This window comes from Onychostruthus taczanowskii, unplaced genomic scaffold (assembly GCF_017590055.1).
Source record: "Onychostruthus taczanowskii isolate IOZ18803 unplaced genomic scaffold, ASM1759005v1 scaffold19, whole genome shotgun sequence".
Classification (NCBI taxonomy): Eukaryota; Metazoa; Chordata; class Aves; order Passeriformes; family Passeridae; genus Onychostruthus; species Onychostruthus taczanowskii.
In genome coordinates this window covers 8320943-8339762 of record NW_024499128.1, presented here as the reverse complement: position 1 = coordinate 8339762, position 18820 = coordinate 8320943, and the positions used below count along the sequence as shown (strand labels likewise).

Genomic DNA, 18820 nt, shown 5'->3' with positions numbered 1-18820 from the left:
GATTAAAAAAAAAAAAAACCCAAACAGAAAAGAGGCTTTATTTCTTGTTTCAAGTATTACATGCACTTTCAAAAATTAAAACTCTTTATTTAAACATCTCAATAGCATCTTGTCAGTTTGGAGGCAGCAAAGAATAACAGACATTTTGAAAAGCATTTACAAAAATACATTGCACAAAGTCCTATCTTGCTTTTTTAAAAATAAGTTAGTGTTATTCAAAATATTCCCCCCCAGCTACCTAATTTCAATTTATACAGGATAATTCTAATTTTAAATAAGTAACCTATAATATGAAAACACCTGTACATGTGTCATCTACTCCTCTGCGTAGGCCATAGGTTCTGTCTCTAGGTCGAGTGAAAAACAGTTCTTCACATGGAGACTTTTTGTATTTCAAACATTCGAGGACTGTTGTGCAACATACATAACTCAATTCAGAAAACCAGTCAGCAGGTCCATGTGTAACAGTTCTGTGTAACTACAAAATGCACTAGGAACAGCAAGATAAAAATTCTGCGAACAAGTGAATTTCAGGAATCTCTTCCGAAAAGGATCTTCAAAGCAGCAAGGCTAAGGGGGGCAATAAGCAGTTTCACCTCGTTCTATGTGAAAATGTTGTTTCCAAGAGCAACTCTACTCATCTGGTACCCGACTAAGGCTTGTGAGGAGGATCAGGAATGCCCGTGTTTGCAACAGCAGCACTGAGCTCGAGTCCCTCTGGTAAATGTGACGCAGCGAGAATTACTTCAGGCTTGTTTTCCACACACTGAATTCTCACAGTATATTTATGGAGTAAACAATCAATCAGTCTAAGGAAATCCTGTCCCAAAGAGATCACTTTGGACAAACTAAGGTAGTGCAACTGCTGTACAGCAGTGTTTACTGAGCAATTCAGCAGGCTTATCAGCTCTGAGCCAGTCAGTCAGTACATCAAGGTCGATTTGGGATTGACACTAAAAAAAGAACAAACTGGCCAAGTTGCCATGGTAAAAACCCTTAAATAACTTCAGTTACTTAAAGTTATCCCTGACTTTTAGAGCAATTCGCGGTCACAAATTACAGTAAAGCATTCTCAGTCGCTGGTGTTTCAACTGGTTTTGGTTGTGTTAGCTTTCCCTGACAGTAGTATTTATTATATTCAACATGTAGCAAAGAAGCCCTTTTGGATCCACCAAAAAGGTTAAAACCAACTGTCAACTGAAGGACACCTTTAGCCACAGTCAGTGTTCAAAATGTACCACAGTTTTTGGCTTATGGTGCCAAGCTAGCAAAAGTATGCAGTTAAGTCCTGGATTAAAAAAGAACAGATTCCTAGTTGCAGAAAGTGTGGTTTATTCTTTTTAAAAAACCTATACATTCATTTGTAATAAAACGTGTGTCACCTGTTTGCCAACTGGGCTTTATGAACCAGAGCTGTTTGCATGCATTATTTCTCTCAGCATGGACACAGAAATATGAAGCGAGCTGGCAATTACAAGCTGAGCCTTAGAGCAAATAAAAATTGGGGTTTATACATTTCTGCTGACAGTCTTCTGCCTTTATCAGAGGATCAACAGCTCTGCAGTGTGCATCTTGCATCCTCGTCCTTTACAGATTCCAGTGTTGTAGGCTTCCCAGTATATACAGATTAGGAACAAAATGTACAAAGCAGCCACCCCCAGCTGTAGTGTGGATTACTCGGCAGGTTTCCCGTGCACTCTGAACCGATAAAGGCACGTGTACTCTGCGTGGCCCCAGTTAGAGAAAATCCTCAGCTCCACTATTTGGAATGCGTCTTCATTTTTCTCCTGGAGAAGGAAAAAGCAAACACAAGCCAGTGTCAGGGTTCTGGCACAAACAGCTGCAACTGAAGCCTTCTTAGTTATTAATGACTGTTGGTACTTGCAGGAACCTAAGCTATGCCTTGGGAATTTTCTGTTCCTTTGAACAGAACCTCCCTTGCCTTACAATTATTCGTGAGTCTGAAGCAGCATGGAACAGACTCTTCCCATGTTTAGCAACTTCCCCCCCATTTGTGTTCACACAGCAACAAACCTTCCTCCACTCTCATCTATTTAGGCCACAGGTTTGAGGCAGAGGCAGATACTTTCTACCTAAGCTTCTACAGTGCCCACATGAGAACAAGGCTTTTCCCTTCACTACGCATTGCACACAAGTGTAGAAAATAAAAGTAGGTTTCTCCTGACACTTTAAATCTTACAGCCCAGACTTACCATCACTGGAAACATCTGCAGTGGTTCTCCATCTTGATCATAGACATACTCTCCTAGAAGTTTGCCTTCTTCCTGATATTCATCATCCAGACCCTGTAACAACAGCATAAGGATTTTTGCTTCCATCAGATTTCCAATCCAACCCAAACTAGAAGCATGCCTACACAGAGTATCAAGAGACAGCACCTGAAGGTCTATAAAGCCAGGATCAGAATGTTTCCCATGTAATTTAAAGTTCAAGTACAGCTTTGTATTCCAGTTTCCTGCCCTGTAAATAGTTGAGCTGTTTATGTGTTCCCATGGTCAAATCCTTTAGTTTTCATGGCTAAACCCATATCACACTGCACAATATAAACTGCTCAGGACAAACAGTGAGAAAACATCAAGGTTGAAGTCAAGATTCATATGCTTGCAGTTGACTGTTGAAGCATTTAGAAAAACCTGACAAAAAGTTCTCAGATATTGTAACTGTTCTCTGATATACCCTGTGGTCTGTTCTGTTCCAAAGTCCTGCCTACACAACTGTGGTAGCTGGGTAAAGTGAACTAAAAAAATTATTTAAGGCACATCACAGATAAGGTGCAGAGACAAAATAGGAGGGATAGTGGGTGGAGAGAGGAAGAATGGGAAGGAGGATGAAACAAAGTGTATGAAAAAACTAGATCAAATAAAAAAACATCTCCCTCCAGAAGTGTTTACTACTGTATAGAGCAAGAGTAAAGAAACAGCTCACCCAAAATTAGTTGCAACACTTCTTATTTATAATCTCAAAGCTCACAAATAAAAGCAATTTTTAAGAGCAATGAGTGAAACAGTTTATCATCATTTTAGCTGTCCTTCCTCAAGTTACTCTTCTCCAAGGTATGTAACACAAATATTCTGTGTACAAACATCAACTTAAATTCAGAGACACACTTACATATACTGCAAAATTCCTAGGAGCACTGGTGATATTTCCTGTTGGTGAAAGAGTTTTTGGTATGTGCTCCAATGTGAAGGCAGTTGGATAGATCTTCATGGAGAGTCTCACCACAAGATAGCCCTGTGATCCTTTGAAAGCCCAGCAGTTCCCTGGATACATGTCCGGCTGCACAGAAGGAAGGTGGAGAGAACAAGATGGGACACAACAATAGAAACAATGTTGCAATGTTTTCTAGTTTATTTTTGTTGTAATAATGAGTTGTAATGAATTCTGTGTTCTTAGGGTCAGTCTTAAACAGTAAGGTGCAGAAATAATCTCCTTGGTGGAACTCTTCAGGAAGGCATCACCCTCCTGAGCCACCAGCGGTGTTTTGAAGACCTGCCTTGAGATTAGTTCTCAACAGGAACCCTCCCAGCCCTCCCACTTTGCACAAGCCCAGTGCACCACCCAAGCTTCCTGTGACTCTCAGTTTTGATAGACTAGGACTTAAGCTGTGTCCAGGGACTGCCAGAACAATCCCACTCTTGGGAACACAGCTCCAAGTACCTGTGCCCCAATATACTACAGAGATACACCCAGCACCCAAAGAGCCACCCAAACCACGCCACACAAAATAACACTGCTGCATTTGTTTACTTGGCCTTTAATTACCTGAATCACCACTCTGGGAGACTGAGAGAAGTACCACAGAGGAATTCCAAAGAGGCTAATTAATGCTGTCTTGGTCTCATAGGTTTCAGAACAGCGAGTACTCAGAATGCTGCCACCTCAAAAAAGACAGATCAAGGTGAGCAGAAATAGAAGTCTTCAAGAAGGAGTGAGCAATTAAGGCAGAGATTTATATAAAGCTTAATGAATAACAGATAAAAGATATTGTGAAGATCTAATAATTTTCTGTGATACAATGTTTCTATCAGATTAAATGTTATTTTAAGAACAGGTTAAAGGTTTTTCATTTCTTTCTTATCCAGTTGTAGACATATTGAGAACTATTCTATTCATGTCCATGCACACCTAGGCTGATGTACAGGCCTGTAAACACCATCACAGATTGCAATGATCTGATGATCAGGCAACACATAAAATTGCTCTACTAAGCTTTACTCTTCCTTTTAATATTTCTAGTAAATACTACTAAAAGCATGAATAGTAAAATGGTGTTTCCTCTACTACTTACCTCCAGATTCCAAGGCAAAATCCACCATCCCAGTCTTGTCTTGAGAGTAGAGTTTCAGTGCATTATTTACAATAATCTGTGCTTGCTAGAGGTGTACATATACAAGAGAATGGAAGGAAAAATATTTCAATAAGATCAAGCAATAAAATAATTGATATTTACATATCTGTGAAGTTGCAAGCATCTTTTTGAGATGCTGCACTTCATCACAAGTCCTTGAAAGCCTCTGTCAAGACAGAGGCCATTTTTAATGGATGGCTCTCTGTCTTAAAATACAAGTTCATACTGAAAATTGACTGAGGGTTGTTTGTTTGGGTTTTTTTGGGGTTTTTTTTTTTTTTTTGGTTTTTTTTTTTTTTTAATTTGCATTCCTTCTTCCCAAGGCCCTGAGCTGCATTTCTTTCGTGTACTTGTTTTTTGGGAATTCAATTTTCAAGATAGCACACTTCAAAAAAAACACAAGTGTTGACAACAGGCAACAATCGACACTGCAAGAATACACTCAATAAAGCATTTTCTGCTGTTCTCCTCATTTCAGCTGATATTCCTGACATCTCCTAAAATCATTAACATTTATGTTGACAGTCATGCTCCACAAAATGCCCATGAAAAAACTCTCTCCAGTTTCAGTTGAACTTTTGAGACCTTAAAATCACTCACCGCTTCTGTAATTCCAGAAATCCCTGCATTAGTCACAGCATTTGTAACTACTTCAGATGTTACTTTTTGGTTTGTTACAGACGTATGGAGAGTAATATTTTTGAGGATCTGCAACTCAAGATCCCGCAGCAAAGTCTGTAGGTCACTTTTGCTCACAAAATTGGAAGTAAGCCACTGGAGAAGTGATTCAGGCAAGTCTTCTTGTTGATCACCAAAAAGCATTAGCTTGACAGATTCCTTCACCTGGGCATCTACCTAATAGAAGCCATTAATAATTATAATTATTAGTTTTTATAAATATATATATATAAAAATATGCAACAGGCACACAGCCAGACCTTTATCACAAGTCATTATTTAAGTTGATAATCCCATCTCAGTATTGTTGTATTTTGTTGGCTGCATTCCAGTCAGACCTCTTAAAAGGCTTCGAAAGAACTTAGGCAGGATTTTTTAGAACTAATTCTCAGATAACCAATCAAATTTGCTTTCACATGAGTTTCTTTTCTGTATTTCCACGGGTTAGCAAAATACATAAACGAAGTACTGTGCAGAGAACTGCTACTATGTCATAACTTCCAAGCAAACCCCTGCCATTGTAGAAAACAAGCAATAAACTCCTCTCTAGTAGTGTTATTCACTAATGGAAAAATTCACAGTAACCCTACATACAACACTGTCATTCTTCAATATTAGTACCACCCCCATGTTACCGACTGCAGTGCATTTCAAGAAAGTTAGTGAACAAACCCAAGTAGTATCAAATTTTACTGGGACAGTTAGAGAAGTTGCTGAACCTACTTTTTCATGAATGACATCCATTTTCTCACAACTCATCTTCGCACTTTCGCCAGATACCAGCTCTGATTTCATAGATGCCAGCTCTAGTTCTAGGTTTTTAATTTTGGACATAAGTAGACTGTATTGATCATCATCTCTGACAAAAACAAGGAGTCAATTGTTAGGAAAGAATAGCTGGAATCATTCCATCAAATTCCAAAGGTGTGAGAATATACTTGTCTAATACAAAGTGTTCTTCTAGTTCAATTGTTCACCACATACACACAGAGAACTTGAACTTCTAACATATTGTTACTTAAGGCATACTTAGAATTAATATATTCAAAGTATTTTGAAGTAATGGAAAGATCCAGCTGTGACGACTTCAGATTATCACCAGGCTGACAAGTTAATAATTCAAACATATAGAGAGTTGGGGGAATTTAAGGGCTTCTGGCAAACCAGTCAAACTTTGTGTGAGTTTGTCATTGGTCAGAGTAAGTCTCAGGCTACCTCAAACCAGAGTAACTGCAGAGGCAGTGCTGAGTTACAAATGGCAACTCATATATGACCAATACAGATCAGTGTCCAGTGAATGCTACTGAAAAAGATCTCAACTATCATTCTAAAGCCATTTTACATTTAGTTCTAATTCAAATGGCAATTCAGCAAATAAGCAAAGAGACAAAAATTAGAATTGATACAGTTCAAGAATTTAAATACAAAGCCCATCAAAAGCAGTCACTGCATGTTTCACTAAGTGATCTGAAGGAAAACGAATGCATTTATAAGAGGATGCTAAGTCCCTCATCCTCCTATCCTATATAGCTTTCTCTAATGAAAATGTAGTTGCAGCGTTGCCCCACACTCAAGTAGGGTCCTGTGCTGATGTTCAGCACCACAGCTGAAATCCAGTACAAGACAGAAGTGCTCTTGCTGACAATACAACCTTGCAGGGTCTGTTAACTGACATAAGAAAAGGATCACTGTCAGTTGGCATTAGGAGTGAAAAAGAAAAATGTATTTGAAAAGTGCTTATACCTCACTGATTTTGATTTGGCTAGGTCAAACTCCTTCTGGATGTCCTAAAAAATACAAAAGTTAAGTTTTAACATATACAAAGAAATTCAAGTGAAACAAAGAGTATAAAGAATGTTATATGAAAACAAATTTTAGCACCACCCGTATGGGACTGCGCACACAATTGTGTTTGTGCCTCTGTATAACGAGGTAATGTTATACAGAGGGTTACTTTGGAATGAATGTAACCCTCTCCAAGAAGGGGGAACCCAAATACAAACAAGTTTTGAGACTTAGGGAACTGTGTATGCCACAGTAAAGGAAACTGTTGCTTGGAAAAGTCAGTGTGTTTTATCAACAGGTTACAATCAGAACAAGTCAGCAAAGCTCACTATCAATACCTTGGATTCAGCTGAGAGTTTTCTAAGAAGTTCTTCCAGTGTCCGGATGCGCACCTCATGTTCTTTATGTAAAGCCAGGAAGTCAGTCTTAAAAAAACAGAGAAGAAAAAAGGGGTGTATTTTGGTAATTGATATTTTCTGCAAAGTACACTTTTCATTCCATTCTGTGGACCTTTAAGTGATTTATCCTGCAAGTAGTGTGAGAAATTACAGTCTGTAATAAATACAGAAGTCTGATTTAGCTGCAGTAGGGGTTATATACAGGGAAGTTTACCACAAAATCCCTGCTTTGTCACTAGTCCTTCCTATAGTCTTCTTTATCAGTACAGAAACAGGACAAATCTAGCAGCTTTTCAGCAATGTAGGAATCTACTTTAGGCCACCTGTCTGGAATGAATCCTTTGTCAGCAATAACAAAGGAGGAACAAATGCCCACAACTACTCCCTCATCCTTACTACTTATTGGTTATTTCCAGAGCAGAAAAAGAATCCTCCAGTCAAATCGCTCACAATCTGCATTTATAAAACAGAACAGTCTGTATCAGGAAACATCAATAACTGACTGTCTTACCTTCTCCTCCAATTTCATATCTTTAAGATACTGACTCATGACATTTTTTATTAAATTCAATGTTTCACTTCTGTCACTCATCGTGGCAACCTGGTCTTGAAGATTCTGGAGTAGGCTCATCACTTTGTTGTATTCTTTGTTTCGGTCATGGCATCTGTCAGACACGAAGGCCATTTGCTTTTCCAGCTCACTTATACGACCAAAGTCAAAGATACTTATGGTATCCTAAAATAGAAAGATAATGCTTCAATATATAAAAATCAATTTATCTACATTACTGTTGTGCAACAAGCAGCTACTGCAAAATACTGAAGACATGAAAGTTAAGAGACCTTAAAATATATGCAAGTTCTTCCCTAGACTGTTCTCCCTTACCTTTGGAGGTTGCACAGAATGAAAAGTATCATCTTGTGGTTCAGAAACACAAACAGAATCATCTGCTCTCTGTATTCTGCCAATTCTTGTCCAGTTCAATGGAGGTAATAATGAAATGAAGCTATTAAGCCCCCAGAACCACAAACCTAGAACAGAAACAAAAAGCAACATGTGCTCAAAAGAATTCTCCATTCCAACTGCTTATACCTACAAATGGTCTTCTGAAGGACACAGCTACCTTCAGTTTGCAAGGCAGGTGCCACACAATGGACACTGCTCCAGTTTAAACAAACATCACCATGAGCCGGCTTTAAAATTCTTAAATCAAGCACTCAAGAATATTAGGGAACATCCATCAGTGCCACTCACATAGTTGTGAGACAGGCAGCTTGCACTTCTATGTATCATGGTACAAGCCTAAACTCATACTACTGCTTCCCAGGCACCTTGGTCACCTTTGCTGATTAAGACAGGCCACATTTTCTGAAGGCAGATGTAAATGCTCCTCTTTATCTCCATGGAAAACATGTTGCATGATACACTTACTACATATCATGTTGCATAAGAGCTAATAAAAATTGGAAGAAACTTAGGCTTCTGTAGAAATAAAACAGCATTTCACGAGATTACACTTATTTTGGCAATATCTTAGTGGGAAGTAGCAGCATTTTCTACACAGGGTAAATTCTTTCTTTTTCCACCCTTATACAAAGGACTTTGAATCCCCACTGTAATTTTCCAAGAAGCTTCATCTTCTCCACAAAAGAGCTGCAAGTTTTTAAGAGTCATAAAGACATGAATCTGCTTTTCAGAAGTGGCCCAGCACTTCTGGTAAGTACTTCAATGTGTTTCATTTCAGTTGACAGCTGGCTGGAATACTGTCTACTAACCACTCTAAAGTCAGCAGTATCTTAAGCAACTAAAGCAGGGTCTAGAGCAAAGGAAAGACTTTGGATGAGTTGGTAAAAACTTAACCACACTTCTATAGAGACTGACAAAGCAATAACTACCCAGCCTACTCTTTCACTGCTACTCCAATGAAGGGAGGTAAAGAAAAAAAGGACTCCAGTGCATTTACTTTCTCAGCCACTTTTTCTAAAGAGCTCTATGCAATTAAATCAAGGATATTGCTTTTGTGACAAGGGGAAAGCTTGCTGACTTGTCAGTACCCTGGAAGCTTGAATTACTGCCCTGTTCACAAACAAACTTGCTCTTTTTCAGTTCTACATCTTCTTCATAAATCAACTCAAAATGCTATTTTGGAGCAGCTGTAGTACACACACTGATTTGTATTACAAGGGAACAATTGACATACCTAGTAGAAACAGGAGTGGGATAAGAAACAGTAACCACCTGTAGTTCTTTGGAAGGCATCTAGAGAAAGAGAGGACAGTTTACAAGAAAGAACATACTTACCATAATTAATTGATTTATATTATAACTGGGTAAATAACTTGCTCACAAAACAATTATTTCAAAGGATACACACCTTCTTACAAGAAACACCTTGAGCAAAGACATCAGAGTAACAAGTTGATACCACCCAGTTCTAAGCAACCTGAACATGCCAGAAGCTGCCCTCCCTAGAAGACAAAAGGTGGGAGTGTGAAATGTAATAACTGCAGCACATGTTCAAAGAAACCAAGCAGAGGGACATGCAGCTGTGGCCAACAATGCTTTGCAGACTGGAGAAATGCATGAATAAGGCAATGCATAAAGCATATTGACATCTAGATACCACAAGTATGACAGCATTGCAACAACAGCTACTCAACAAGGTAAACAGCCATGCAAAGAGATAAAATGCTCATTTGTTATGACAACGCTACCTCACTGGAAATTCAGTATTAATGCCTGAGCACAACTTATCACACACTGGAGACCTCAGTATGCTCCAGGAAAAACAGATTAGCAGCAGCAGTTTTTGGTAAAAGGAATACCAATACAGCAATTGACTGCCAAACCAAACACACCCCATTATTCTTGACACCCCATATTCACACACTCATTCCCTCTGGTCAGTCTCCTGTAATGCCTGTGAACAGAAACACAGAAACCCTCTCATGAAGCATATTTTGGTCAATAAAGCAGCACATGCATTTCAAGACACAAAAGCTATAGCATAAGCACAGCTGAATTAGTGTAAGCCCCTGCAGTCCCCTAATTTGCCAAAAGGAACAGGCAATGCACACACACACACAGATTAGAATAGTAACCTGGAGAGAGAATGGCCAGCCAAAGTAGAGACAACACCTTCTGCGACACAAGCCATCCGGTCGCTCCCGCTGTTCGCAACACGTGAAGCATAAAGTAACCTGGATTACAACAAATGAACTCCATGTGGTAACACACACAGAGGAGCTGGAGGTCTCTTCAGTACATGCAGTGAAACAGACTCAGTCCCCTGCCCATCACATGTTCTGCAGAATTTTAAACCGTACCTTTCAGTAATCTCAAACTTGGTTCTTCACTACTTTAAAGCAAAGCAAGCCACTAATAAATATGAAGTCAAGTAAAACCAAGACAGTTTAGAAACTGAATTCTCATGGACAGAGATAAACAGACTGAACACCACCTGTGCAGTTAGAATATCACTTTTCCCAAATCAAAGTTTACATTTTGTAATATGTTTATCTAACAATGCCATGCAAAGTGTAGCAGAGAATAGCAAGAGTACTACCACAAAAACAAGCTTTAAGCACATCATTACTTTAAAAGCATCTTATTTGTCCAAAATTATACATGAAGTTCATTATCTGGGTTAATGTGCAGAAGCGAGAACAATTAAAAACTTAAAATTCCAGTGATGTCTAAGAAATATTGATAAATAATAGAAAGTATTCCCACTTAAAGGTTGCAAGCAGTAAATTTACATTAAGCTGAGTGTTCCCAAGGATGTTCAGTAGGACAGTTCTGTATCTCTTAAAGAGAACAAAACTACCACCAACCTCCCCATCCAATGCACTGTAATAAAATGCTGTAACTTAAAGCCTGCTGAGGCCAACAAATACTATGTCCAAGACCAGGACCAATCTTTCTACAGAACAAACTACACCATATATGTTTAGAAAATAATCCTACATTCTTAGATTAGCAGATATGTCTGGGTTAATCTGAGGGATCATAGATATACCAACCCAATGTTTTGCAAATCATTTAGGTGACTGAAGTGTCTCAAATCATTTTCCTTTGTGGAATAAAGAGCACTCAACAGATCCTTTATGCCTCTGTCATTCAAGCTAGAGAACGCACTCTCACAGGGTAGATTCTATCCCTATATAAGATTCCTGTAAAAACTGACTATCACTAGAACAAAAATAAAATGTTAAAACCCCTTTATTCAAATAATCTGCATACCAGTACCTCATACCTTGCTTTCATTTAAAGTCAGCTTTTCAACCTAGCAAGCATACAGATCTCCCCAAAGTGCAATAAATTAATTTGACTTGTTCCTTCTAACATATGAGGTGCACATTACCCTACACCTTGATTTCACTAGGTAAGCAGCCTGCCAAGCTTGTAAAAAAACCAAAATCAGAGCAAGAATTCAGACAGAAGAGGTGTTAAGGAAGTTAGTTGTCTAGGCACTTTACATTTCTACCCTACTTTGATAGATGAAGGAAGGAAAAAAAGCCCAAACACAAAACATATGTGATTAACACTGCGAGACTGCGATGCAAGATAAAAGCAAACAAAAATATCCAAGTCAACCTGCAGAAGAAAAGGTGTGCCAAATGGTCCTTGCTACCCTTTTAGCCCATGAGGACTGCATGTGGTCTGTGGTGTACATTTCAAGATGTTTCTTCCCTTTACAGTCATCACCTGTTGGTTGTGGTAACAGTTGATTAATGGGATAAAGCCAGGATCAAGTCAAGATCTGTTACAAGATAACTTGGACAAGTCTATCTCACATCATCAGTTATCAACCCAAAAACTGCTAAGCAAACTTCAGAGAAGGAAACTTGCTGGGGGAAATACTACAGTATACCAGGGGATCACCATCCCCCCCACATTTAAGTTGCAAACCAAACATTTACTTTGTAGCTTCCACAGTGTTGTGGAAGGGGGAATTTGATACTACTATTACAGCAACAACCTGTGTAGAGCCCAGGACAGACTACATCAATCACTATACTTACATATTGATTCCTCATTCACACCAAGGTGACGATCTTCTCTGTAGAACTCCTTTACATTCATGCTTCCACAGTAGTCTGAGTGAGCTGCAACACATCCAAAAAGCACACAGATTCTAATTACCAAATTCAAAGCCTTTAATAGACAGATTTCAGCTAAACTGGCTTGGTTCACTATTAAAGTCAGATTACTCTAAGGAAACCTGAAAAAGTATTGAGGAAGAAGCCTACTCTGTGTAATCTTGTTCTTTCTTCTTTGAATATCAGGGGGGCTCTTAGTTAAAAAAAAAAAATCCTTCTGCTTCTTTTCAGATAGCAAAATTTGTAAAAAAAACCTCAACAAACAAACAACCCCTCATCACGAAGTCCCTGTTCCCAACATTCTATCAAATGGGTCAGCAATTCATTACATATTTGTGCTGATTTTAACAAGCTTGTTACAAGAAGGAGAAGAAAGCATTAGGAATTATAAGGCTCTGAGCAGAGAGAAGGAGGAGAGCAAAGTTCTACTCACATGCAAAAATCAGTTCCCTTCTGCCTATGGCAATTTAACGTCACTTGTAGAGCAGGTATTATAGAAGAGAAAGCACCAAAGAAGAAATAAATATTTTCAGGGAAAACAGGATGTGCTCTAAAGTAGTGCAGAGTGATGAGAGCAAGTGTCTGAGTTTTGCAAGACAGATCTAAATGAGCTTTGAGTGCACAGCAGGTTTAAGGGTGATAAGAGAGAATGAAAGGCATTGAAAAATTAGAATTTGATACTATCACTACAATTTTTAAAAATCAACACAAGTTTCTCAATTCAAAAATTATTCTCTACCACTTTCTAATAAAATCAACATCTGGATCTCATATAAGGGAATCTTGATACTTTCAAAATAGTAAAGGTATGAGAAGTGTAGCACAAGTGAAACAAAAACTGAGAAAGACAAGCCAGCCAAAAGACTAAAGAACACCATAGTGCCAAAGATGAAGTCCATAAGAAAAAAAAACCAATACACACACTCTGTCTTTGTTTGCAGACCAAGGAAGACAACTGAAATGGTACCTTTATATTCATAACCCAGCTTCAGCAAAACCATTTGAAATAGTTGCACTAATAGTGATGCAAAAGATGCTGCAGTATTTTTGACCAATCGTAGAATCTTACTCATGTAGAAATATGTTCCTCCTATTGAAAAAAACAGTGTGAATACAAATTATTCATCCATAGAAATATGTACTTCTGCTCTCTGGTCACCATTAGCTTGTGTAAGAGTGAGGACAAAACAAGGAAAGCCTTTGTTTAGCCAAGAGTATGAAACTTCAGAAAGTGTGGTTTGAAAAGTCTGGGTGTATTAGATATTGCATGAAAGCTTTTGTGAGAACTACACACCCTGGATAATGACTTCAAGGCAAAAATGTACAACTTCAGCAAGAACAGCTTTGCTTAGTGAGACTGCAGAACTCCAAAGAGCAATGAATTCCTTGCTTCTGGAACTCAGGATTCCTCACTGACGTGAACTGCTGATCCTGATTTTGGGGACACAGTTCCAAAGAGACACTACAGCGTTATTCTGGATTTGAAGGAGTGAGGACTGCTCACCATCTTCCCTGCTGTTACGTCAGAGGAAGTTCCTACAGAAGTCTGCCTGAAGTGCTAAAGACACACCCCTCTCCAGAGCCACAGAACAAAGCCAAAATCCACCACTGCCACTGTCCCAGACTCAGCCACATCCCAAAAATCTGCCATGACTTTCCCCACCCACACATCCCCAAAGTTTGACTCAAACCCCTAGATTAAAGTTCAAAGGAATGCACAAAGATGAGGAAAAATCTTGCGTGAATACAAACTCAGAAGTACAGAAAGAGTTTTCATGCAGTGCCACTTATGTAGTTGACTGTTCAAGTCAAAAGAATTCCACCCTGTGCTACACACTAACTAAAAAGAAATACTTAAGTATTTGAAGTCATATCATATAGCTCAAACAGACTAATTTATTTTTCTTGTACTGAAAACAAACTTCATTCAAGACTTAACAAGCCTATAAAATTCCACAATTGGCTTCTTTCTAATTCAAGGTCATTAAGGAAACAAATTCTTTGTGGTAACTGAGGACTACCAGTACTCATGAAACTCCAGGTGCAAGAAGCAGGCAGACATGGGCAAGACAATGAGGAAAACAATCCACTGAATGGAGATTGTCTTGGAAAGGCAGAATCTCATTTATACAGACTCAATTTTTCAAGCTTTACGAATGCAGTCACTAGAGTGACTATTTGGAATCAGTTCTTCCTTTTGGAGCTCAATTTTTCATGTAGTTGATGTTTAGCTTTTAGAAACACTATAAAAAGCTGCAAGGTTAAAAGAGGAGGAAAGAAGGAAGCAGAAAGTAGAAAGGCCTCTCAGAGACTCCCTTGATAACACAAGCAGTGCAAAGTAACAATTCTGCTCAACCTTGAAAGTTCAAATCACATAAGAGATAAAAAATTGTAAACCAAAAAGCATAGAAAGTTTGCATCTGGAAACCATGACCAAATATTTCACAGGCAGAGCCACACAGATCTGTCAGATTAGGAGACTTACAATCAGTACTGGCTGGCCAAATAATTTTATAATTTAAGATACTAGGGCATTTGAATTTTGTAGTTGTTTGATTCCTACAGCAACACTGAAAATCAGTAGATTACCATGTATCAGAATCATAAACAAGTACATAAAATTTCAACTGATGCAGAAAAAGGTATTTCATATAACAGCTGATCTCTAGAATTCAGTTATTGACAAGTTCATCAGGGTCAGACAGATACTTAAATAACACTGTAGAAATCAAACACAAGAGAAAGTAACTTACTAGCTGCATGTTTCTGGCTCCTGTCCCTACTGTAGATCCTGGAGGATGGCACGTGGGAAGGTGAGTAGGCAGTGAGGACCTCCTTCCTCTCTGACAGCATGCTGCAGTCACTGCACGTGTAGCCGTTCAGCGTGGGCTGCAGCTCTGCTGCTGCTATGCCCCCGTTCCCCTGCAGCAGCGTGGTGTCACTGCCTGCAAACACAGAGCACAGCAGCCATGGCAGCACTGCCAGCACCGTGCCTGTCACACAGAAACAATGAGGAGGGAAAAGCCAAGTGTACTTACCTTTGGGGTCACCTTCTTCATCAAGGCCTGTGAATGGAAAAAAAAACAAGAAATTGGTCCCAAATATAAGAAGCTGAATTACAGTATCTGACAAACTCAAGTTAGAAGTCCCACTAATTTTAAGAGTTCAAAGGAAGTCTCTTTATGTTTAACATTTAACGTATTTTGCAGCCCATCAGAGAAACATCTATCCAGACCTTATTGTAGTAGGGTAATAGCTGTGAAAATCATCCCACCACAGAAGGGGCAGGCAAAGCAACATGAATGCCAACTGCACCTTGACTTAGTTCTCACAAGAAGTTAAAGCAGCTAATTACAAGCTTACAATGTTTCTGCTGCTTGGTAATGACTTTGATACTACTGTATTTAAAATTCTGTTTTAAGAGCCAGGTTATCTAAAATTTAGAATGGGTTCTACCAAGATCGACACAATTCTTCCCACTAGGACTCTGGGAAGGTCACAAGTATTCTGACTGGAAACAAAGAAAGAGTCTGAATTGGGACATCTAACAAATTGCTGATCTGGTTGTACACAATGCTTCACATAGACAATACTTTATATAGACAACTCTCATATTTTATCTTCATTGAAGAGAAAAGGTTCCAGGAAAATACATTTTGGTACAGTTAAAAAGCCAAACCAGCCAGCCACACACACACACACAAAAACCCCTTTGGGAAATTCTGAAATGTCACTAATTTGAAACTTTCATATTAAGGTAAGTTAAAAAGAAACACATTTCTGCCTACAAACAAGTAAGACAATGCTTTTCCTTTGACTTTTCAAAAACAAGTTATATGTTTACCATTCTTTCAATACAGAACTCTGTGTACCTTTTGAAGAAAGCAATGACAAGAGATAATTATGGCATTGCATCACAGAAGTGTTTATGTTTGCTGGCATATTAACTTGACTGTGAACGTCTTGACGTTAACCATGCCACTAAACCAAATTTACACACTGGACCATGAATTTCCAGAGGGCATCTTAGCAAGCAGACCCCTACAGCTGAAGTGCAAATGCACACGTTTGGGGATAGGATGGACAACAGGTGATGCAAAGATCATAAATTTATACACACCAAAACAAACAGTTTGCACAGTTTGATACAAGCAATAGCAATTACTGCCTACCCCAGAAATGATCAACTTCTGTCTGTTCCCGAATCAGAGACTCATCCAATATACTGGACATCATTGATGTATCACTGGCATGGCTATTGAAACTGCTCTGGCTAAAAATAGATGAGCTGGGCAGATTTTTCCTTGGCACATGTCTCCCACTGCCAGACTGCTTGTTCATACTTCTGCGTTGCTTCATCGCCCTAGGAAACAAAGGCAAGTAAGACATAGCACTAAAGACACATATTTCTGTCACTCTCTCACTTTACTAATAAATTAATTAACAGTCATTTCAACACTGACGTGACTAAACAGAGCAAACAAGGTTTAAAAGGAAGTCCTAGCCTTCAAGCACCTATAATTTGACAAAGACTTTTGTAAAAAATTATCATTGCAAACCACATACTGAACATAAATTTCAGAGTATGGCAGCAAACACCAAGAACAAAAAATAAGACCTCTAGGTAACCTTTTTGCATTACTGTGTTCAAACAGTAAGACTCAAGATTTACTAGTGATGACTAAAAATGCTTACTTAGACTGATCCCTGAAGGACATGCTTCCAGCATAAGAGCTGTCATGAAGGGAATCACTGTGTCCATCATCTGATTTACTGTATCCTCCAGCAGCCAACCGTAAACTACGCCGTGACATTCTGGGTGAATCAAACACTGGATCTATTTTGTTCTCGGTCTCAAAATCCAAAGCAGATGAAGAATAACTCGAACTGCAGTAAAATAAGAACAGCAAAGTTACTGGGAGAATTCAACCTGGTAACAAACATGTTTTTCAAGCTAGTCCAAGTTTCCACTAAATGCAGTTTATTTGGGGTTACGGTACAATCCCCACAAGATATACCAAATAACCCAAATAATCTAGATATATGTAGATATTCAAGGTTCTCCTAGGCAGTTCATATTTTGAGTTCTAGGACTGAAAACAAATCACAGAAAGAAACAACCACCATGGAAACAATGTATGAAGTTTAGCCAGAGCAAGCACTCATTCTTTTGGGACCAACTTGAGAGTGGAAGCCATTCATGACACAGTTTCTTCACCATGCCTAGCAGCAAATTAAAAATTACACACTCCAAGCTGCAAGGCAAAGATTAATTTTCAGTCTAAGTTCATTTTTGTAGATTTTCTGCTTGCCAAGTCCTTGTTTTGAGAACTGAAGATTCATATGCCATATTACCCTGAATTTCCACTTCTCAACAAGTAGGAACTTCCTCCCTCTAAGATACTTAAAGACTTCTCTATTTCAGCTATTTCAGTTCAACAACCATTACTTGCTTTTAAAAAAGTGGTTTAAAAATATTTCCCAATCTAATGCAAACCATTAGAAATATTTAACAAAAAATGTTTAGATAATCCAATTTGTTTTTCTCCACAGAGGCAAGTTTACACACAGACAGTCTTCATGTCGTTACCCCACAAACTCCACATTTTGACATGTGATTCTCTCAGAGCCTCCATGAAAACTTACAGCAAAGACAAAGCAACAACACAAGGCAAACACAAACAGATTAAGCTGAGGAGTCTGTAAGAAATACATTTACCAAAGCAGAAGTTCGGCCTGAAGCAGAATTCTCATACTTATAACCAAAGGAAACATTAGTTATGCAAGTGAGCAGAGGCTGCTGACACAGGGCACTGCACAGCAGGTCAGGATCTAGAACTGCTCAGCCCTGTGACCCACAGCATCCAAATGCTAAGTGCTCTGGGCCAGCTTTCAGGAGGACTCTGTCCCTTCTTGGGCCACAGGGATATACAGAGATGTAACAGCACTTCAGTACTCCTGGAGGCTTTGTTTGGCTTTTCAGAAGAGATAAGCAAAGAATTGTTTATGACAGCAGTTCTTTCTCCCCAAACAAAAACAAACAAGCAAATTAGATCTGAATGAGTAGATTTTACTGTGCAACCTGTATTTTAAATGGAAGCTTTCCCTTTAAAAATACATACAAACAGCTACTATAAAACGTATTTGTGTAAAAACGACTTAATGGAAATAGTTTTCTCACACCATTATTAAAGATCTCAGAACATCACAAAGTAATAATATGGTAAGTATTGTATTGCTTCAGCATAGAAATAAGTTCACACCAGAAGGCCTTGAAGCTACACTTACAGTAATGATGTAATTCTGACAAGGTGGTGCTTTTGAAATCAGTTTCTTCATTGTTCCTCAACACAAAGTATGTAAGATGGGGCTGTCAGAGCATGTCAACTGCACTTCTGTTGGCTAAAAAACTAACCCAGACAACACACTGCTGGAAAATATCTCATGGCTCCAAAACCAGCTGGGCATTCAGCCCATTAGATCA

At 38.7% G+C, this 18820-nt stretch overlaps 1 protein-coding gene across 10 annotated transcripts in view; it reads right to left on the bottom strand.

Moving 5' to 3' along the window:
- Positions 1 to 66: 66 nt before the first annotated feature.
- The window catches only part of SUN1 (Sad1 and UNC84 domain containing 1), a 33223-nt gene continuing 14469 nt past the window's right edge, over positions 67 to 18820 (bottom strand). For 8 of the 10 annotated variants that reach the window (XM_041401469.1, XM_041401475.1, XM_041401470.1 and 5 more), the window contains 21 exons: positions 17032 to 17223; positions 16509 to 16699; positions 15375 to 15401; positions 15090 to 15281; positions 13304 to 13426; positions 12259 to 12342; positions 11831 to 11941; positions 10336 to 10434; positions 9609 to 9702; positions 9435 to 9493; positions 8120 to 8265; positions 7745 to 7969; positions 7174 to 7260; positions 6794 to 6837; positions 5774 to 5909; positions 4973 to 5227; positions 4313 to 4397; positions 3787 to 3902; positions 3133 to 3300; positions 2214 to 2306; positions 67 to 1787 (listed from right to left, as the gene is read on the bottom strand). In XM_041401469.1, the coding sequence (XP_041257403.1) occupies positions 1674 to 1787; positions 2214 to 2306; positions 3133 to 3300; positions 3787 to 3902; positions 4313 to 4397; positions 4973 to 5227; positions 5774 to 5909; positions 6794 to 6837; positions 7174 to 7260; positions 7745 to 7969; positions 8120 to 8265; positions 9435 to 9493; positions 9609 to 9702; positions 10336 to 10434; positions 11831 to 11941; positions 12259 to 12342; positions 13304 to 13426; positions 15090 to 15281; positions 15375 to 15401; positions 16509 to 16699; positions 17032 to 17223 (2641 nt within the window). In that variant the 3' untranslated portion in view covers positions 67 to 1673. Of the gene's footprint in view, positions 1788 to 2213; positions 2307 to 3132; positions 3301 to 3786; positions 3903 to 4312; positions 4398 to 4972; positions 5228 to 5773; positions 5910 to 6793; positions 6838 to 7173; positions 7261 to 7744; positions 7970 to 8119; positions 8266 to 9434; positions 9494 to 9608; positions 9703 to 10335; positions 10435 to 11830; positions 11942 to 12258; positions 12343 to 13303; positions 13427 to 15089; positions 15282 to 15374; positions 15402 to 16508; positions 16700 to 17031; positions 17224 to 18820 lie in introns of those variants that run through there. The other 2 variants (XM_041401471.1, XR_005952442.1) reach the window with 2 other exon arrangements.